At 42.3% G+C, this 21,902-nt stretch overlaps 1 protein-coding gene across 2 annotated transcripts; it reads left to right on the top strand.

Moving 5' to 3' along the window:
• Nucleotides 1-1,605: 1,605 nt before the first annotated feature.
• On the top strand, nucleotides 1,606-14,270 carry RBM17 (RNA binding motif protein 17). 2 transcript variants are annotated; one of them, XM_066551050.1, is made up of 12 exons: nucleotides 1,606-1,655; nucleotides 3,287-3,427; nucleotides 4,542-4,658; nucleotides 5,508-5,674; nucleotides 7,555-7,649; nucleotides 8,174-8,230; nucleotides 9,908-10,049; nucleotides 10,950-11,101; nucleotides 11,725-11,798; nucleotides 12,146-12,244; nucleotides 12,555-12,627; nucleotides 12,773-14,270. In XM_066551050.1, the coding sequence occupies exons 2-12, from the start codon at nucleotides 3,305-3,307 to the stop codon at nucleotides 12,874-12,876; spliced, it is 1,203 nt and encodes a 400-aa protein (XP_066407147.1). In that variant the 5' UTR covers nucleotides 1,606-1,655; nucleotides 3,287-3,304; the 3' UTR covers nucleotides 12,877-14,270. The 2 variants fall into 2 exon arrangements, with proteins under 2 accessions (XP_066407147.1, XP_066407146.1); XM_066551049.1 differs by having other exon boundaries at nucleotides 7,552-7,649.
• Nucleotides 14,271-21,902: the final 7,632 nt, after the last annotated feature.

Below are 21,902 nucleotides of genomic sequence, written 5' to 3'. Positions count from 1 at the left end.
GACCCAGGGGAGCACTGACTTTGACCCTCATTCATGGAGAAAGTTTCCCAAACTTCAAGATGGACTGGAATCCACAAAAGTGTGAAATAGATTATAGAGAGCAGTGTAGGTGTATCACTTGGTGAGAAACTGAGGTTTTGGGATTTTTAGTCTGTTGTGGATGGAAGCAAGATGGAGGGCACAGGGTGCTGTCCTGGGTTTCTTCTTCATGCTTCTTTTTCCTTCTTCTCCATGGGTTTGGGTGGCATTTTGTAATTGGGCAGAAAAGTCCCCATTGCAGCTCTTTGGGATCAGTTATTGGGTTAAAAGGGAAAATAATCCAGGTGTCAGTTCTTAATTGGATAGTTTAGTCTTAAAAGCCCTTGTACCAAGAGATTGTTGGCCATTTTGTGCCTTCTAATGAAAAGTTGCTGTATTCACAGTAGTGAGAATGTTTTAGTGATGTGAAAAACAACAATCACTTTTTTATTTTTAATTTTAAAAGTTTAATATTAATAAAATGGTTATAAAAATAGTAATACAATTAGAGTAATAACAATTTGGACAATTTGAATTAGGACAATATGAGACAATAGAGACAAAGAATTACGGACAGTCCGGGTACCTTTATCTGGGCATGAGCCTGAAAAAGGACCCAGGTTAACAGAGGGTTAACCGTTAAAAACAATAACCTGTTGCATATTCATACACCTCATACATGATGCATAAATTCCATTCAAATACAGGATTCTGTCTGGTCATCATCAACTTCTTCCTCCGAATTCTAACAGCACCTTGGAGGCAGAAAGAAGTTCGTTTCTTCTGATAAGAGGGCAATAAATTCTTTTTCTCTTAAAGATTCAGGGGTCCTGTGGCTGCTATTTCGCTGCAAGTCCTTTCTTTAAAAAAAGTATCCTACATAGCTTAGTTTCTATTTTAACATTTTTTTTATAACCCAAAACTATATTTACCACACTACTTAAGAGAATTAATACAGTATTACTTTCTAACCCAACACATATAATATTCATTTTAATATTTGTGAAAAGCCAATCATAAAATACATGCATTTTTCACACAGAACATCCAGAGCAAACAGTGCTGGGCATAAATCCAGCCCTGCCCTCGGCTCCGGTCACTGTTACCACAGAGACCAGCGCCTGCCCGCCTGCTCTCGGGAGGACGCTGAAGATTCCAGGGAGGTTGTTCAGTGCTCCTAAACAACCCCAGTGTTTAGGAGCACTGAACAAGGCTTCCTCTCCAAACCCTTCCCCATCCCCGTGGCCTCCTTCGGACGTGTTTCAGGGATTCTATGATTAAATAAAACCTCCGAGAGCGCAGATCACACCGAGGCGCACCGTGAGAACCCGAAGGAACCCGGGCTTATGCTCCGCGTGGGCAGCTGGGGCGGGGACAGCATTCCTCCCGCCTCCTGCACTCCCAGCCGCCCTCCCAGTCCCCGGGATTTGCCGTGCCTCCCTCGCAGTCCCGGGATTTGCCGTGCCGCCCTCCCATCCCCGCTGCTCCGTACCGGGACGGCCGTGAGGGGCGGCAATGGCGGCGCTGCCGCTCCCTCCTCCCGCCGCCGGGGGGCGCTGGCGCGGGGCGCAGTGCGCAGGCGCGGCCCTTCCCGGCGTGCTCAGCGCCGGCTCATGGCGGCGGCGGCGCCGGGACGGGTGAGCGGCGGCTCTGGGCCCGGCCCGGCCGTGTGGGGAGGCGGCTCCGGGCCCTGCGGGGTGTGGGGACTCAGGGCAGGGCAGGGCGGGTGTGTGTGCCACGCTCAGCGGCTCCTCGGAGGGGTCCAGGCCTATGTGGAAGTGGGGGGGGGCGTCAGGGCCTGCTTTGCCCCCTCTGTTCTCAGAGCGACGGAGGTCGCAGCGCGCCCTTCCTTTTACCGTGGGGACAGCTCCTGTGGCTCGCAGCCTTGAACCTTCCCCGCGGTGACAGTGCCATCCCTGTGAAACAGAGTAGAAATTCTTTAAAGTGGAAATCTATTTTGATTTAGGTGAAATGTACATCTTTGAGTCTGTAGTTAGAAAACATAGCTATCTAGCCTGACTGCAAAGCCTAAGCTCAGAAAAACTACTTCAGTGAAAGACAGATAAGGGAGGGGAGACAGAAAGTGATAAAGAGAGACGGAGAGACTGCTAAGAGCAAGTCAACCTGACCTAAGAATTCTTTCTGATAAAGAAGAACTAGCGGCAAATGTCACGCGAAATTCATAAAAATGAATATGTATGAACCTACTGTGAAATTGTATGCATATGTATTTGAGAGGGGGATAAAAAGAGACCTGAATTTCCCAGAGGTACGCATGTCTTTTAAGGAGAGTAATCTCCACATGCGTCCAGCGCTGTAGTAAACATACTGGCTTTACAACTTTCACAAAGTTGTAGAGTTTTTGATTATCTCTGCAAAACAGCTCCATCCATTCATCCATCCATCCCTCCATCCGTTGTCCAGGGAAGGGTCTGGAGCACTGCTCTGAGGAGGAGTGGCTGGAGGGGCTCAGCCTGGAGAAGAGGAGGCTCAGGGGGGAATTTCTCGCTCTCCACAAGTCCCTGACAGGAGGGGACAGTCCGAGGGGGTCGGGCTCTGCTCACAGGTAACAAGCAATAGGGCAAGAGGAAATGGCATCAAGCTGTGCCAGGGGAGGTTCAGGTTGGATGTCAGGAAGAATTTCTTATCAGAAAGTGTGGTTATGGTTTGGAACAGACTGCTCAGGGAGGTGGTGAAGTCCTCATCCCTGGAAGTGTCCAAGTTTAAAATGGATGTGGTACTGAGTTCTCTGGTCTGGGTCTCCAGACCCATTTGGACTTGATGATGTCAGAGAACTTTTCCACCTTGATTGATTCTGTGATTCCCCAGCGCAAGCTGTCTCCCCCTGGATAGATCAGTCCTGCTACCAAAATCCCACTGCTCTGTGGCAGGTGGGAATTCCTACAGCACCCTGTCCTCATCTGTGCCTTTATAACCACCTCTGTGTTCATCCCAAGACCAGATAATCTTCAAAACCTTTTCTTTTTGCAGTAAACTTCTTGCTATTGAGCCCTAACTTTTCATATTCCACTGCAGGATTAAATTAATTCTTGAGCAGTTCTCGTCAACTTTCAAACTGTTACTTTTATACAGCTTTGCTCTAGTTATGTATATTTACCACTAGCCAGGGAAAGATCCATTTTCTCTGTCTGTAAGAAAAGTGAAATAAAAGGAGGTGTACCCATATATGCAAACTATTAGCAAATAACCTGGAAATAGGTTTGTGTGTGTCATTTAGAGTTTGTGTTTTTTTCCTTTTGTTTTTCAGTTTTAAATTGAAGAGAAAATGTCACTTTACGATGACTTGGGGGTTGAGACCAGCGATTCCAAAACAGAAGGCTGGTCCAAGAATTTCAAACTGCTGCAGTCTCAGCTGCAGGTGAAGAAAGCAGCTCTCACACAAGCAAAGGTACAGTCCCTTCCTGTTTTCCAGACTTCTTTCATGTTCAGTGCATTGTGTTTGTGACCTCAGAATATTGATATGATAATGAGGTAATTTTGCTGGCATTTGTCTGTGAGTTTGTAGCAAAGAGCCTGGCAAAGCTGAAGGGGAAAAAGGGAAAATTCATTTTTCTTAGAGAGAGCATTGCAAAATTAAAACTGAGGGAAGCACTGATGTATGTGCTGCAAACCCCTGAACTTTTTAACTGCAGAGCCAAAAGCTGATATTCAAGTTTAGCTTTAAAGATAATGAGATTCAGCTTTATAAAATTATTTTTTCATGTAAGTAGGGGTCACACTGTGATTAATTATTTACATGTTTACATCATTTGATGGTTGTTATTTAAAGGCTGTTGGTGCTAACTTGCAAATCATTATGTATTAGAAATTTTACAGCAAGTATTTCCAGAGTAGATGAAAAGGAGGAGTGCCAGCTGATTCTTATTAGACTGTGACAGGGCCATTTTCTCTTTTTATTGTTGCTTCTTTATATTTCACCCTTTTTCTTTGAGCAATGTTGATATTTTGGTTCAGGCAGGACACAGGTGCTCTTTGGGCTGTGTAGGTTCTGTTGAGAAATTACTTAATTAAAAGAAGAAGGAGTAGCACTGATGCCAGTAACTCAAGTAGCCACAGCATTTTTTCTCAGAAATTACTCCTGATTTATGCTGCTGAAATTGGGGGCAGGATTTAATTGATAATTGGAACAAACTGCATGGATGAAATTTACTGACTGCTGTATTTGTTATATTCTTTGTCCATGTGACTGATGTGCAGTGTATCCATAGCCCAACAGAAGAATAGGATAGGATTAGAAAACTCAAGAGTTCAGAAGAGTTTAAAATATTTTCTCTGATGATAAATTGGAAGAACAGTAGCTCTTTGGAATAAATCTGAGTTTCTTAGAAACTACCTCAGTTCAAACTCACCTGAAGTGATAGGATGAATTTTTAATGAGTGTTTCTGCTCCCAGTCAAAACCTAGGACCATTCACCTACCACAGCAAAGTATGTCAAATAAGCTGATTTTTAGAAAACTGCTTTATCTTTTTTAGACATTGTGTGTTTTGGTGATTTTTGCAGAGTCAGAGAACAAAACAAACCACAGTCCTTGCTCCAGTGATTGACCTGAAACGAGGCAGCTCCTCTGATGAGAGACAGATCGTGGACACACCCCCTCATGTAGCAGCTGGGCTCAAGGTAAGCCCAGGGCAGCTGAAAGTTCAAATGTTTTGGAAGTTGAATCTTTCCTAGTGGTCAAAAACCTGATTATTTTCTGACAATGTCTTCCTCTGCTGAGAGTTCATTAATTAACCTTTCAACTTTATTCAGACTTACTTGTGGTACAGCATGGAATTACCATGGTTAATGTGCAGTTATAAAACAGTGTTCTTAGAATCCTGGACATCTTAGAATCCTAGAATCCTTCAAATTACTTGGCAAGACAGCAATTTGGGCAGCTAAATAATGACTGTAATTGTGTTGGCACCAGTGTTGGAACTGGACCTGTATAACAATCAACTGAAAAATAAAAGAACTAAAGCCACTTAACCTTTTAAATTAATTTCTCGTGGTAAGGAGTCAAGAGAAACTTCTCTCCCTGCAGCTTTTTCAAAGGAAAAGTTCTGAAATGGTTCTTTCAGATTAAAGAACAGTCTGTGTGCCTCTGTTGGTATTATATTAATAGCAGCTGATAAAAGCCCTGATGAGATTGTGTGGGAGGACCCTGGCAGATGGTTGCAGCAGCAAGATGTAATAAAGCTTCTAATAGTGCATTAGTGGGGTTTGAAAAATTCCTGTCCATGCTGATTTGCTGCTGCTTTGCATTTTGCAAGGGGAGAGGGTGGTTTTTCTTCATGGGAAAAATTTCATGTACTGAGAGACTGGATGAAATGTTAGGTTTAAATAAAGCCAAGATTTCTTCCAGCACCAGTGGGATTGGGATATTACCTCACATTACAGAAGGAATCAGAAGTGTTAAATTTTTCCTTTCCAGCTGGGTGTTGTTTTCAGATCTCAGCTAAAAAAAAGAATTTCTCTTTTTTCCAGGATCCTGTCCCTAGTGGTTTTTCTGCAGGAGATGTGTTGATTCCCCTGGCAGATGAGTATGATCCCATGTTCCCAAATGACTACGAAAAGGTGGTGAAACGTCAGAGGGAGGAACGGCAGCGGCAGCGGGAGCTGGAGAGGCAGAAGGAGATTGAAGAGAGAGAAAAGTAAGGCTTTTGTTTAGAGGCTTGCCACATTGACTCTTACCTAAATAACCATGTCAATTTGTTTAATTTTATCTCTCTACATTCTTGGAAGTTCTTAGAGGGTTTGTGAATACTGCGTGCTTGTAGAAACGAGAGCAGTGTTTTAATTAATATGTTTTAATGCTCTTGGTAAAAATCATCAAACAGTGCAAAAACAATAAGAATTATCAACTTTGCAGCCTCTTTGGGTGAAAGCCCCTTGTCAAAATGATTCTAAATTTACTTTTTTTCAATAATAGCAGCAATATTTGGGTATATCATGCATCGTTAGCAGACTTTGACCTTGCAGGTGTATTTGATGTCATTGTCACCTGACTACAGAAAAACTTTTTCAACATTTGATGATGAACCATCCTTTCTGCTTCTAAAAACTACAAACTGATCCATGGATGCATTCAGTTTTAAATGTAGCTAGTACAGCCTTTGAGAGGCATAATTGTATTTCCTTTTTTAATACTCTGCAATCAGTAATTTAATTATTAAGTAAGTTAATGATGTGTTTATTAATCTATTGTCTCTGGACAAAAGAAAATACTGCTTTATTTTTAATGCCTATTCCCTGAAATAAGAAATCTCTGTAATCATGTTAAGGAAGTTGAATGCACATTCAGTATCTGATTGTTATAAGTGGTAAAATGTCTGCCAGCCAAGCAGAAGATTACATTTGCTCATTTCAAGTGAAGTGAATAAACAGTCCTCATCACAGTATGAATCATCTGGAATTACAGTTCTGCTGCCCTGTTTAGATTGTGGAAATTTATATCTCTAGTCACTGGGTCTTCTCTGTCTTCTCTCGGTTATATCTTTGTTTTGATGGAGAAGGAATGCCTGAGGCTCTGTCCTGCTGGCATGCAAGACCTCAGGAATCTGGGATGTCATTCCCACAGTTTCAGCATTGACTGCTTTTTAGTTGTATTTGACTTGTGTGTGGGCCAAGAGTCTTTATACATATAAACATTAGAGAAAATAAGTGAAAAATGCATTAAAAAAATCCGATTTTAAGCTGGGGAAACAATCTCAGCCAAACCTTCATCAGATGTGTTCTTTGGAAGTTCAGGCTGGACATTTGTTTTGATTTCATAGGATAGAGATTCAGAAATTCTGTATGGTTCCACAGTAGATCTGGTTTTGTCATCCTTTAGCACAGTTTTTGTGGCTGTGCTAGGAATGGGATTTGATTTGTGCACTAGGTGGTGCACTTGACTTTTGAGGAAAAGTGCTTTTCCTTTTTGTTGTATTAAAATGAGTAATTTTCCTGATCACATCAGAGAACAGCTGAAGTGCAAACAAATCTTGAAGCATTCCTTACTTCTTATTAGAAATTATTCCTGAATCTTATTTTAATTGCCAAGCAAGCGTCTCAACAATCTGATGTTTAAGCATGAGGATATTTTTTTATTCAGCAAATGATACTGCTCTGTGTAGTGTGTGATGGGAAATGTAAAAAGGATTCTGTCCAAAGCAGGGTGATTAATTAATGTCTGTTACCTTGCTCTCTGTTCCATGCAAAGCCTATTCCATTCAGTCACTCTGGTCTGTTTTGACAGGATTTTTTCAGGATTTATTCAGGTGCTTCCTCCTTTCCATGCATTCTTCTTGGCTCACTTGCAAGTGAAAAATGATCTTGACTTAGATCCATCTTCTGTTTAACCAAAAATGCCCCATGATGGTAAAAGCAAAGAAACAAATGGTGAAGGTGTTAACTTGCACTTTCATGGGAAATGTGTTAAATGCCAGTTGGATGGAGCAGAATAATTCACCCTGCAGAGGTGGGATCACAAATTCAAAGCAAGAATTAACTTCCATGGTTTCTCATCCTAACTTGCTGTGTCTCCTAGAAGGCGTAAAGACAGACATGAAGCCAGTGGGTTTTCAAGACGACCAGACCCAGATTCTGATGAAGATGAAGATTATGAAAGGGAGAGACGGAAAAGAAGTAAGGGAACTGCTTATTGTTCTGGTGTGGAAAGAGGAGAAAAAGAGGGAGGGGAATTCACAGTCCTATTTCATGGATTCTGTATTTCTCTGTCCTCACATGAGTACACTGTTCATTCTGAGCCTTTAGAATAAATCTGGCATTTAATTACAACATATTATAATGTAGAATACTGGTATTTTTCCATGGAGGCAGGTGGCAGCCAAATTACTTGTGGAAATACCTCTGTTTAACCTTAGTTTGTATACCTGTTGTAAGTTTCTGCATGGGTGTAGGTTCCAGGGAAGGGATGAGGCATGACATAAAATCAGGCTCTGAGAATCACTGAGTTTTCACTATTGTAACTTTTCATTCCTGCATTTGTTACATCCGTGCCCTTAGGGCTTGTCAGGTGATGTGGGTCAGAAATATGTCTTTGCATAAACAAAATCAGTCTTTATTCTCTTTCAGCAAGAAAGTTACAGTAAATAATTCAAGTCTGTTGTGATATCCTCCAAGTGTGTTGTGTTCCATTTTGTTCATAGGTATGGGAGGAGCTGCCATTGCACCACCCACTTCTCTTGTGGAGAAGGACAAAGAACGTGAGTACTCCAAAATCCTCTTCTCTGAACCCAGCAGAGTTCATTTCCTGCTCAACTTTCTATTTAGTTAAGCCCTCCTGCTTTTCCCATTGGATTCTTTGTAGCAGCAGGACATGAAGGAGTTTTTTGTTCATGTGGGTAGGCTGTGGGGGACCTATGATGCTGCCCTGCTTCACATCTCTGTTCTGAAGAAATCTTTATGTATTGCTGGACAAGTGGCTTGGCAAACTACAACCATGTGCAGCTACTCACTTCTGATGTGAAAGAAATGTCACAGGCAGGGTTCTCTGGGTAGACTAGAAACCTCCACAGTCTGGAGAGGGAATTTTTCCATTGCTCTTTCCTTGAGGAGGTACTTAGTGAATATCTTTTCTACAAGAGTTATGCACTAGAGACAGAATTTTATACATTTTTCCAGGATGCAGTTCAGCTTGAAGAGATTTGTGTGCAGTGCTGGTGTGAGGATCTCAGTTGTCCACGAGATGGCATCATCCTGCTATAGGAACAAAACCATTCCCTTTTTTTTCCCCCATGTCTAACCGTTGTGAATTTTAAAATTTAAAGCAATTACCAGTATGTTTCTACTTTAAAAAATACTAAGAAGAAAAAATCTTACGCACACAAAATTTTCTTTGGGAGTCTTCCTTGGATTTATGACAAGATTAAAATGTAGAAAGTACCTCAGAACTTAAGGGAATGATACAGTGAAAGCATTTGGTATGTATAAACATTCAAAACAGAAAGACATTGTTTTGAGTAAATAATTAAGAGCAATTGATCAGTGTCAAGGAAAAATAAATATAGGCTGGAAATAGTAGAAATACCCTTAGGGGAGAGTTTTTAAAATGTGACAAGGAAATCTTTGTATTGCTTCTTACTTGGTGCTCAAATCCAGGCTGGAAGAAAACAAGAAAATATTGGTGTAGCAAAAGTCCCATAGTCCAGTCCATCTGCTGTTTAACTAGGAATTACTTTTCCTCATATTATATCCTCAAACTTCATGTCTGACCTTTTATTTGATAAGATACAAGAGCTAGTGTACAAGATAATATTCTAAAATCAGGTCAGTCTGATAAAAGTCCATAAGTCCATTCAAAAAATTTTTTTTTCTAGTGTTCTAGTAGGCTTTTTTAATTTTCATTTTGCTATTTGACTTGTCAGTGGAAGCTGATTTAATAATCTAACCAGTGTGATTGAGATATCCAGATCCATCTCCATCACCAGGAATAGCTGCAGTTCAGAGATTTCCAGTGAGATGAGTTGCATTCATTCTTTTTAATAGAACTAATTTCTCTGCAAATGTGCAGTGTATTTTTATTACAGTCCTTGGGCCTTGAGTTGTGTGCATTGATCCATTTTTGTCATAATTCTGTTCCTGATGAATGGGAGTTTGTCCTCTGGATGATGTCTTTGTAGTGCGGGTGGTCTCTTAATGTTCTTTCTCTCCATTTAATAAGAGGTTAATAAATGCATTCTAGAGCTGTGGAAATTACATCCAATGAGGAAAACCCAGAGTAACTCAGATGTTATTTCTGAGAGAGAGAGAGGGAGGTGAGAGGATGTCAAAACAGCATGTGCAAAGGAAACATGCTTCTGATTTGGATTTATGTGTAAAACCTTCTCATAGTCTGTTAGGATTTTACTGAAAAAAACCTCAAATATGTCTGTTTTCTCCAGCTGTAGCATCATTCCCATATGAGGAAGAGTCAAGACCTCGAGCACCTTCTTCCAAAGCAGCAATTCCTCCCCCAGTGTATGATGAGCCAGAGAGACCTCGTTCCCCCACAGGACCCAGCAACTCCTTCCTTGCCAACATGGGGTAAATCAATGAGTGACCCCTGCACATTTTGTGGGAAAAGGCATTGGAAGGTGGTGGAAACCAAAAGCTTGAAATAGTTTGTCAGGAGAGAAGAGCAGTCTGAGTTCAGAGAGTCCAAACTGGCAGGATACAGGAAAAAATGTGGATTGACAGGATTGGGAAAAACACACCTGAGGTGGTTGCATTCAAGGCTGTGCTTTTAAGCCACACTCCAGCATAAAGTGTTTGTGGCAATGAAGTGTACTTGAAAACACAGGTGGCATGTTGGTTCTTCTAGATTTTTTTTCCAGGTTTGTCTTGAATTTCCTACATACCAGCAAATTGATATTTCAAATCATTTCAGCTCTGCTTTGTTGAAAAATTCAGAGTGTATTTTGCATGAATGTAGCAGCTGTGGCTGCAAATCTGCCCATTTACTTTCCTTCCTTGTTTTTGATGTTGTGTTAACTACTGTGGTAACAAATGAATGTGAATTTATAGCTAAAAACAGCTTAGAGACCTCATTTTTGGGTTTGTTGGGTTTTTTTTTTAATTGTCCAGGAAAAGATAACCAAACTTGCTACTGTTGGACCAGCTTGTGCATTTTTACCACCTTTAATTAGTAGTACTATGGAACCCTGACTTCATTGAAGGAAGGGCTAAAAATCTGACCTGCCTTACTGACCACACAAATGACTGTTTCTTCTGTGACTTAGTGTTTAAATCTTTCAGCATTACATAGCCAGACTTTTTAGCCTTTTACATAGAAAAAAATCATGTAACTTGTAGAAGCTCCTGTACTTTCTGCCCCTGTGTAAGGAAGTTTTAGGAGGCAGGATATTTGAGCACTCAGGAGAAATGCAGTGTTCATGTTTTATGGAAGAAACCTTTATGAACTGATTTTTTTTTTTCTCATTGCAGGGGGACAGTAGCTCACAAAATCATGCAGAAGTATGGATTCAGAGAGGGCCAGGGGCTGGGCAAACATGAACAGGGGCTCAGCACAGCACTGTCAGTAGAGAAAACAAGCAAGAGGGGTGGCAAGATCATTGTTGGTGAATCTACAGAGAAAGGTAATTATGTCCTGCACCAAGTGTGTGGGAGATGAAGCTCCTGGGTTTCTGTTTACCATCTGTCCTTGTTGAAAACATTGGAGTTGGAAAAATGACTCATATTTGTTCTTGAGGAAATTTATCTTTTTTTCTCTTTTTTTAAAGTAATCCTGTATGCATTATTTTAGCTCATCCTCCCCTTTAGTGTTAGGGAAGCATCTTCACTTCCAGGGCTGATCTTGCTCTGCCCTGATGTTTTTTTCCCTGTCACATCCTGTTGATACTGCTCTCATTTCCCTGCTCCTGTCTGATCTTGAGACAACATCCAGGCTTCTGAACACAAGTGGCAGAAGTCAGAATACTTTTAGTCTTGTAGTTCTTATAATACAGTTCTGAGCTTAGGAGTTATTTCCCTCTAAGAAGTAGTACATTGTCAGTGTTACTGCTTAATTCACACCACTGGAACTGATTTTTCTGCTTACTGTCATTCCAGGGAGCTACAAGTTGTGAATAACTATTCCTCACCAATATGAAAGTACATTTTATAGCTTTTATTCCATTTGATCAGTAAGATTCTGATAAAAGTCCCTAACTGAGCTTTAATCTTAAATTATACCATTATTCACTGTTTTGTCTTCAAACAGAAACGGGCAAGAAGGCAGATTCCAACCCCTTAACTGAGATCCTGAAATGCCCAACTAAAGTGGTCTTACTGAGGGTGAGTTGGGAGTAAGGGAATGTGTCTTGGTGTTGAAATGTTTAAACTTCTGTTCCTGATACAAAATTCTGCACAGTTCAAATGGTTCTGGCCTGCACCCGTGGTGTTCTGTGTTCTGGAGAAATTATGTGACTTCCTGGGGTACCAGCTGTGATTTTAAATCAACACTGCTTTAAATTGTGCAGTTCCCTTGCCTTAGGGACAGGGAACTGTCTCCTCCTGTCCTCCTGTAGCTCTTAAACTTTTCAAGTATTTGTGGTCACAGCTCACAGAGCATCTGTGATTTGTCTACACAATCACCTGCATAGACTCCATCCAGTGAGTTGGGTTTGTTCTTTGACTTTCAGAACATGGTTGGTGCTGGGGAGGTGGATGAAGACCTTGAAGTTGAAACTAAGGAGGAATGTGAGAAATATGGCAAGGTTGGGAAATGTGTCATCTTTGAGGTAAGAGATAATCTGTCTCTCTTTTTGGCTTCTCTGGGCACTCATCCCTCACAACTGGAGTGTTACTGCTTAAGAGGGGCATACATAGAAGATCTCTCAGGGTCCTTTACTGTGTTGCAATTCTGGATTTTCTGTATCTGTAAGATACAAGCTTCTAACAATAGCAACTGTGTAAAAAACACTTGAGTATTGTGTTTTTGGAACCTTTTTATTTTGTTCTTTCACTGCCTTTGTGAAGAACAGCAATTGAAAACAATGTTCTTACTGCTGTTTTAATTACTTGTGGTTTGGGGTTTTTGTTTTGTTTCAGATCCCTGGTGCCCCTGATGATGAAGCTGTAAGAATATTTTTAGAGTTTGAACGGGTTGAATCTGCCATCAAAGGTAGGATCCTAAATTGTGTCCTGTGCAGCTCAGAGCTAACTTCTGTAGAGAGATTAAACAGTCTCACTGGTCAGGCTGTTTAGTTAAAGAGATGTTTATTTTATTGAATTGCTGCTTGCTGATGTGCTCTTTGTTTCAATTCCAGCTGTTGTGGATCTAAATGGAAGATATTTTGGAGGCAGAGTGGTGAAGGCTTGTTTCTACAACCTGGACAAGTTCAGAGTGCTGGATCTGGCGGAGCAAGTTTGATTTTAAAAATCTAGCTCGAGGTGTCATTGTTTTGGCAATCAGGTTTTCAGCAGTAGGCTGGGAATTCAGAAGAGAAAAGTAGCTTTCCTAGCAGACTGGAAACAAGCCTCATTGAATGGATTTTACACATTCGTTGTGACTTATGGTTTTTTGTAATATAAAGCCCTTTGAAAGTAAGAGTCACGTCTGTGTAGTTTTGAATTGCACATTTCTTCTTTCTGCTCTGGGGATCCTGGTTATTTTTTGAGCTTTCAGATGACTTTGTTCTGTTGAAAACCCACTGCTGAGGAGATGCTTTGTCTGTATTCCTGCTTTCTTTGTTCTGGTGCTTCATCATGGAGTCCCTGTGCTGGATCCACAATAAGTGTGAAGCTTTGGACAAGGACTGTGTGCTGTGATCTGCTCTTCCCTGATGGTCTCTCCTAGAGTTAGAGCCTTGCTCTCCTGAGTCCTCATCTCTGCACACCAGTGATTTGGGTCATTGGACAGTTGCAGCTGGTTTGTTCTGACTCCAGGACAAAGCTTCTGTGCCAGAATGGAGACTGAAATAACAAGGACTGAGTCTGTCTTCATAGAGCAAAAGAAAATCTATCTGTAATCCAGGGAAATGGAGAAAAGAGGGAATTTAATGGACTCTTAGCAGGAGCTCTGTGCTGGGAATATCCAGGGATAACTGATTGCAGGTCATTAGCAGGGAGAAGGGAAACTCCTTCCTGTATCTGGCCAGCTGTCAGAATCTCACTTCTCTAACTCACACATAGACAACTAACTTTGTTTAACCATTTGCTCTTTCTGTTTATATTTCTATATTTGAGGTCAAATGCCATCAGAGTTAGGCTTTCTTTTGGGAAGGAGTGCTTGTGGAAGTTCTCAGAATAGGAGGCCATGGAGGGAAGTTCTCATGAAAATCTGAAGAGTTGACAAACCAAACTACTAAGCACTACTACTTCTAGTTTTAACTTGATGTAAAATAGTACACAGCTCTCTGCTCCTGGTTTTATGTTTGCTTTTTGTTTGGGAACAGTGTGTGACAAAGAGTTGCCAAGAGGGGACTCTGCAATGGTGGCACTTGTCTCTGTGCCCCATTGCACCCAGAATTGTGGAGATACTGAAGTGGCTGTGAGCCCTGAGGGCATTTTAGCTGTTTGAAAGCTGATGCTGGATGTCTTTTTCCTGTTACACACATGGACTGGGGGGAGGGGGGACAGACCTGTAGCTCAATGCTGTGAATATCTCCAGTTCTTGCCCTTTTGAGTTTTGGCTGCAGATTTCCATGACAAACCCTTGGGTCTTGTGTTTTGCTTATTTTGTCTGCTTGTGTTCCACCAACCTCTGTACAAACATTTGCTTGTAAAACAGAATTTTTTTAAAAACCTGGTATTTTACCTGCTGTGCATTGGCTTCCTTACTGTGCTCTTGTCTTGTGCAGGGCAGTCCCTCAGAGTTGGGCATTTTCTCTGATCCACCCTCCCTGCAGCAGAGGTGAGGAACTGCCATGACACCAAAACCACAGGACTTGGGGCAAAAACAGAATCTAGATTCTGTTCCTGCCTCTGCTCTTTGTTTTCTCTTTGACTTTGAGCAACACTTTTAAGACCTTTGCTGCTGTGTAGTAAAACAGATTAGCCTGGTATGAATTAGCATAGGTTTGCTTGTAGTACTCAAATAATTTGGGTGGCTGCTGTAGAAAGTTTAACCACTGGTAGCAGATTGAGTGTGATCTGAACTTAGCTTGAAGTATGACTTGGCTTTAAGCAATGTGATATATTTATGGCTCTTATTTCAGCAAATGCCTCTTGGGTGGCTAGGCAGTAAGTATTTCCTGAGGTACACAGGCTGGTTTGTGTGCCTTTAACCAGCTGTTCTCCTTTTTAGCACCACTTTCTCAGCTTCCAGTCTGATAACTTGAAGTTTTTCCATTTGCTGAGAATGGCTTTATTGGCAAAAAACTTTTGAACCATTTCATTCTGAGAATCCTTACTGTGGTTGAAGACAGGAGGAAAGTTTATCCATGAAGATGTAAGGGAGAGGGTTTGTTCATTTAGTATTTTGTGTAGGAGATTCATGCTATAAATGAGATGTTTTTTATAGGGACACTGAAGCAAGCAAACCTGGAGCAGATTTACATCCCCTGAATTCCATCTGAGTGGTGGAGGCTGCACAAACACGTGACAGTGGAGCCAGGTGTGTAAGCAGGTGATGCAAGCAAACCTGCACAGCTCTGGAAACCTGCAAATGTTCAGACACTCACTGAGCTCTGTGGGCAGATTTTGTCTCCTTAGCAGGAAGCATTTTTTGCAAATGCAACTTCTCCCTGTTTTTAAACACAGTGTGTTGGCTCAGACTTCCTCAGGCATGCATACCTTGAAATACTTGGTTCTGAATTTACTTCTCTGCTGGAGAATTGGCCTCTGGAATCTTGCCACTGACTTCTATTTCTAGTAGCTTCTCAAGTAACTTTTTATCTAACACCTCCAGCTTTTCCTGCTTACACATCCAGTTTTCTCCTCTGTTTCATCAGTGAGTGCCCTTTCCAAAGGCTCAGCAGCACTTAATTTGGAGCTCTTTGCAGCTACCAAGTTTTATTTGGTGGTTTGTCTTTACACCCTGGATATTGTGCAGCCACCTCATTCTGTCCTGTACCTTTGTGGTGACTGGTCTGAAGCAATAATAATATTTTTGTTTCTCTTTTTGTGTGGTGCCCTATAAAATACCAATCCTGCACTTTCTGATTTCACAGAAAGTGAAGAGGATGATGAGCTGTTAGGAACATTTACCTTGCTGGCAGTGCAGGATTGGTTATAGTGCTTCATGTGAAGCACTGGGTGTTTTTCAGGTATGATTTCCTAAATTTAAGCTTTAATTCCTTGGTTTAAGCACCTGTGTAAATGCTGTGATTCTCTAATACATTGGATAACTGCATCTCCTCTTGGGCTAAGTATGAACTGTTCATTGCTTCTGGGAACTCAGATTAGATGCCTGCTTAGAGAGATCTGAGTGTCCTGAAGCCAGCAGGAGGCTGAGAGGGACGTGGAGGACGTGTCAGCCCAGAGCTGAATGAGGTACCTGGTGCATTAACAACCCTGAGGTCTTAAGAACAGGGATTTGCACAGTGGCATCACTGCCTTGTTCTCTTCTTAATTCAGAACACTGGCTACTATATTAATAGTGGGGATTTAGTGATTTGATTACCTTCCTAATTGTTAAAACCCCAAGGTGGTTTTGAGCTGTAGCAGCTATTTCAGAGCCCATCGTTAAGCACATGGGTTATGATTTATTTTCTCACCTGCACTGTTCTGCACTTAACCTGTGTTGAATTTCACTGTCAGTTTATCACTTTGCCTGGTCAGTAAAGTCACTAAAATCTGATGTGAGATGGAGCTTGCAGGGAACATTTTTAACACTACTATTGTCAAAATCTTAAGTTTGCTTTGCCACACTTACATGAAAGGTGAGAGTTGTTGCCCCAAAGAACTTTCTGTCTAAATAGCCATGGAGGGAGAGACGCAGGAACAAGAAATATCTTGCCCAAGGACATGCAGAAGGTGGTTTGGAGAGTTGGGATTACACCCTATTCCCCTGTACTTGCAACTCTGCAACCAAAACCCACGTTCCTGGTGGAGCTGCTTTTTGTTGTGGCAACAGAAAATAGAATCTCTTAGCCTTGAGCTTTGGATTCTGAAGCAAGTTCAGAAGGAGATGTAATTCATGTGCTGCAGTCTGTGTAAGTGGTTGCCTTAGGAGAGGCTCCTGTAGGAGATTTGAGTATGTCAAGGTATTCTACCCTTCTGTGCAAGAGAAAAGATGTGTTGTAACATCATACAGTTCTCTTAAAGATAGAAAGACAAATATGGGAGGTTTCAAAGAGGATCTTAAACTCTCAGATCCTTCTTGCTCCACAAGCAGAAGTCTAATGGGGGAGTGAGAACTTTCAGTCCTCCCAGCACTTGGTGCAAGAGGCCTTGAGCAAGACTAATTTTCACCTTGTCTTACATTGAATTAATCCCATGTTCCTGCCTGGGATTTCTTCTCCTTAGCTACAGGACTTGGCACTTCTCATGGAGCTCCATGATGTTCCTGCCAGCCTCTTCCCAGCCTGCCCAGGTCCCTCTGGGTGGCAGCATGGCCTTCTGAGGTAGCTGCCACTGCTCCCAGTCCATGTGATCTGCAAATTTGCTTTAATGAAGGAGTTAAAGAGGGCTGGACCACCATTGACCCCTGGAGTTTGCCAACAGCTCCTGACCTCCAGCCAGACCCTGAGCCACTGATCATTCAGGCAGTTTTTGGTGTCTGCTCCTGCAGCTTCAAAAGCTTCTTTGTTAGGAGGATCTCACAGGTGACAATGTTTGGAACTCCTGCAGAGGTCCAGGTAGACAATACCCACAGCTCTCCCCTGCCAGGCCAGTCTTTGATTGTGGAAGGTTAAGCTGGGCAAGCATGATTTCCCCTCAGTGAATCCAAGTTCACTGTTGCTGATTTTCTTGTCCTTCATAAAAACGCTGTTATATTAGCTACTCCCAGAATTGTAGAAATTATTTTAAATTCTCAAAACATTGGAAGAGAGCAAGAACATCCACACAGCTGAGGTTCATGTATGGATGCATCTGGCACTGGTAACATGCTCCTGGTTGGGTGCAAGATTAACCCCATTCCTGTTCCCAAAAAAGCAGGAGCTGCTTGTGGTCATGGAGGACGTGGTGTCACTTACAGGCACTTTGTGTGACAGTAAGTGCAGCACTGTAATGAATGAGTTCTTAGGGGGATTCCTGCCTTTAGGTGGTGAGTTATCCTTAAAGACAAACAGGGATTGATTGTGTCTAGCAGTGTGTGCTCTGTTCATTTGCTGCTGCTGAGCAGTGAGAGGACTCAGCCAGGAGATTTGGATTCCTGCTGTGCTGCTCTGGGCAGATGTAGGTTCTTCACAGATGGGTTTGAAAGTAGCACCTGGGCTTGGGAATTTTCTTGGTGTGTCCTGTAGACAGGACTTTTGATAAAAGACTTCCCTCTTGCCCTGTGATGCTGTGATTTTATTCAAGCTGCAGAGCAGTTAAAGAGCCATCCCAGTGCCTTTCTCATCCATCAGTTTGGTTTATCCTCACACATCACCACTGGCTTCTGGTTGTGGCTGTAGAAGGTACTTCTGAAGTCCAGCTGGAGATGATCAGGCAGCTCCTGGCAGTGCATGTGGCACTTGACTTTCTGTTTAATATGTGAACACAGCTTTTTCTTACCTGTGATGTAATTTAGAGGATGAATTCATCTGCTTTGCCTTGTTTTGAATCATAAAATCATAGTATGGTTTGGATTGTAAGGGATCTCAAAGCCCATCTAGTTCCAAACCCCTACCATGGGAAGAGACACTTTCCACTAGACCAGGTTGCTCAAAAATTTACCTTTTCCTGAAAAGTGACATTTCCTGCTTCACAGAGGAAGACAGGACTTTTTAAGGATGCAAAAACTGGTAATTATATGAGTTGCTCATAACATCAGCCAGAGCTGACAGACCTTAACCCCTGGGCAGCCCTGGATGTAACCATAAATACTCATGCCTTATGTCAGGAGCAGTAAAGGAGTAACTGCTCCTTTTTCCTCCTCATTGAGGGATTTATTAACTCTGAAACTTTTTCTAAATGAGTGCTTGGATTGGTAAGATTGCCTTTCTCTTCCTGCAGGTCAGTGGGTTACAAGTGCTGCTTGCTTTGAATGTCCAGTGTGATTTTACCTCCTGTTTACTGCAAAAACTATTTTGTGCCACTCGAGGTGCAACTCAGCCAGTTCGAAAAAATGCTGTAAAGTCTGCAGGAGTGAATGACAAAGTCCCTGTCTGTGTGCCTGTGTTTGGTACTTCAACCAGAGCTGACCACAAATACAAAAGTGATCCTGTTGCCAGCTGTGCTCCTTTAGGGATCTTGCTGCCTGTTTGTGTCAGGCGGGGCTGGATCTTGCTGGTGGCTTTTTGTGCACAGGTGCAAACACAGCTTTCCATGTTAGTAAGCAAAGTCTTGTTTAAATGGGGCAGGGGGGAAATGGATATTGAAGAGGAAAAGGTGCAATGGAAGAACAGGAATGAAAGCCGAAGGAAACATTTTGTAAGTTGAAGAAGGGGTAGTTTGTGTGTGCTCCTGCAGAGGTTTCCTCTCACACCCTGATTCCTGCTGAGGTCATGGTTGTGGCTTTATGGCTTTTTCTCTTTTTAGCATCAGGAAATTAGGAAATCCCAGAGCACAGGGTTGTTTGTACAGAAATGTAAAAACACAGCCTTATGTCTTGTGTCCAAACAAATATCTGGTGTCCAAACAACCTTACCCACCCCAAGCTTTCAGCCCTGTAGCTGTGGGAATCAGGGGATAGGGCACAAATGTCCTGCACCCAGCAGGCCCTGTCTCCCATGCAGAACATCCCCCTGCCCTGCTTTGGCAGCCCCAGCAGTTGCAGCACATGCTTGAAGCCCAAGACACCCTCAGCTCTATGGCAAACAAGATCTTTCCCACGAAGATGCCTAACCCTTTTCTTTCTTCCCTTCTGCTTCTTAGTCCTCTTCTGGGAGGAGCGTGGGGTTTTTTTCAAAGCAGCTTTTAAGCATCTTGCCACTTCACAGCCCTTGAGTTGTTTTTCCTCTCCCAGTCTCTTATGGGTTTGATCTCTGGCCTCCATTTGAGAGCTTGCAGCAAGTCAACAGCTCAGGAATCCACATGGTCCTGCCAAGACAAAGGTCTTCCACCCCTCTTGGGTTTCTCCACCTTCTGCCGCAGGCACAAAGCTGGGGAGAACTTTTGGACTTCGCTGCTTTCAACTTGTAAAACTTGTATAGCAACTGTGAACCAGAACTCAAATGATATTCTGGCAAAACACACTGAGCTCCTCTTGGGAGGATGGAGAGTGAAAACTGGTGGGGTTTTGTGGTTTTGGGTTTGTGCAGCTGAAGGGATGCAGTTACCACTGGGACAGGATGTGAGCTGGAGCAATTCCCAGTGTCTTTTCCCTCTTTGCAGGAAGGGATGTTGCACTTGAACAGCAAAATTTTAAGACCTTTCAAGGAAAATAATCCTGTGGCAATGAAGTGTACTCAAAGTGGGCTTCAGAGATTTGCTTCAAGCACAAATTTCAGAGGAAGATCCATCTCCCTGCAGCATTAGAGCCCTGCCCATCATCCCTTATGACACAACACCATTGCCCCCAAAGACACTGTCCCAGAAGTATCACATTCACCTGCAAGGACTTAGCTCTTCTGAGGAAGCCAGGAATTTAGGGATAATAAGGAAATTAAGTTTTGAAAATATCTTCAGCTATCACATACTAGTCATAGTTTCTTCCCCTTTCTTCACTTGGATTTCTACTTCATCATTTAAAAGTAGTTTGCTTTGTTTTATTTCTATCCAGCAGGCTGATTTATTCATGGGCAAAGCCTGGTGGTTTTTATTTTTCCTGCAGTGTTGGGGAACATAAAAGCCTGGAAACTTGAGGCTGCTATCAGCATTTATGCTAAAAAATAATGGTGCTGGCATAATAAAATCAATACATCCTTTTTTCCCCCCCCTGTTTTAAAACCAGGAGGAGTTAACTGCATGGCAAGAATTTGCCTCAGCAAGCCTGGACTGTATGAAATAGAATTGGTCATCTGTCACTCTTGATGCATCAGAAGAAGGATGCAGATGTTTCTCCAAATGTGACATTTCCTCTTCAGTGCAAGGTGGGTGTGTGATAGCAGTTCAAAGCCACAGAAATCAAAGGAGATGGGAAAGTGAATTTTCTGTGTGGAAAGAGCAAATCAGATTTAGAAACCTGCTGGAGCTGGCAGCAGCAGAGAAGCTGGGAAGGTTTCTACCTGACAGCTGCAGTATTTACTGCCTGCAGATCACTCCTGGGAAACTCTGTCCAGTTCTTTCTCTCCAAAACCCAAAAGCTGAAAATTGTGCAAAACAGGAGACTGGGATCTGCAAGGGACCAAGACTACCTGGTCACAAAATTATTTGGTTTAGAAAGGGACCTACGGATCATCTCATTCCAACACCTTCCACTGTCCCAGGTTGCTCCAAGCCCCATCCAACCTGACCTTGGACACCTCCAGGGATCCAGGGGCAGCCACAGCTTCTCTGGGTACCCTGTGCCAGGGCCTCACCACCCTCCCAGAGAAGATTTTTTTTTTCTAATCTCTAATCTAACCCTGCCCTCTGTCAGTTTAAAGCCATTCCTCCTTGTCCTAAGTCTTTGACCTGCACCTCTCTAATCCAATCTCATCTCCACACCTTTATAGAGCACCTAATCTCTGTGATATGAAGATGCCAGCACTAATACCAGAGGTTAACAAAAGTAATCTCTCTAGGTCAGGCTACAAGGGGGAGATTGGCTGTAAACTTTCCAAAAGCTGATTGTTCCCAGTCCCTTCTGCATCTGAAGCCCTGATGACCTGGTTGTGCTGTCAGCCCAGCAGGGCCAGGCCAGGGGCCCCTCTGCAACTTTCCCCTGCTAAATTTTCAAGGCTGAAGCATCAGGCTGGTGATGAGCACATGAGTGAGGAGAGCCTGCTGTGAGAAAGGGAGCTGGGTGTGGTGTTTTCTGGGGTCCTCGTGGCAGGAAGGAAGTGATGAATCTGACTCCATGTTCTTAGAGGGCTAATTTATTATTTTATGATATTATTATATTAAAGAATGCTATACTAAACCATACTAAAGAATAGAGAAAGGATATTTACAGAAGGCTAATTTTTTATTAGTTTCTAGATCTAGAGAGATTACTTTTGTTAACCTCTGGTATTAGTGCTGGCATCTTCATATCACAGAGATTAGGTGCTCTGTAAAGGTGTGGAGATGATATAGTGGAGATGTGAATGAGGAGAGCCTGCTGTGAGAAAGGGAGCTGGGTGTGGTATTTTCTGGGGTCCTCGTGGCAGGAAGGAAATGATGAATCTGACTCCATGTTCTCAGAAGGCTAATTTATTATTTTATTATATTATTATATTAAAGAATACTAAACTAAACTATACTAAGGAATAGAGAAAGGATACAGACAGAAGGCTAAAAGAGAGT

The sequence above is a fragment of the Molothrus aeneus genome, chromosome 5 (assembly GCF_037042795.1).
Source record: "Molothrus aeneus isolate 106 chromosome 5, BPBGC_Maene_1.0, whole genome shotgun sequence".
In the NCBI taxonomy this organism is placed as follows: domain Eukaryota; kingdom Metazoa; phylum Chordata; class Aves; order Passeriformes; family Icteridae; genus Molothrus; species Molothrus aeneus.
Note: the sequence above shows the minus strand (reverse complement) of the source record. Positions and strands in the feature narration are given on the sequence as shown.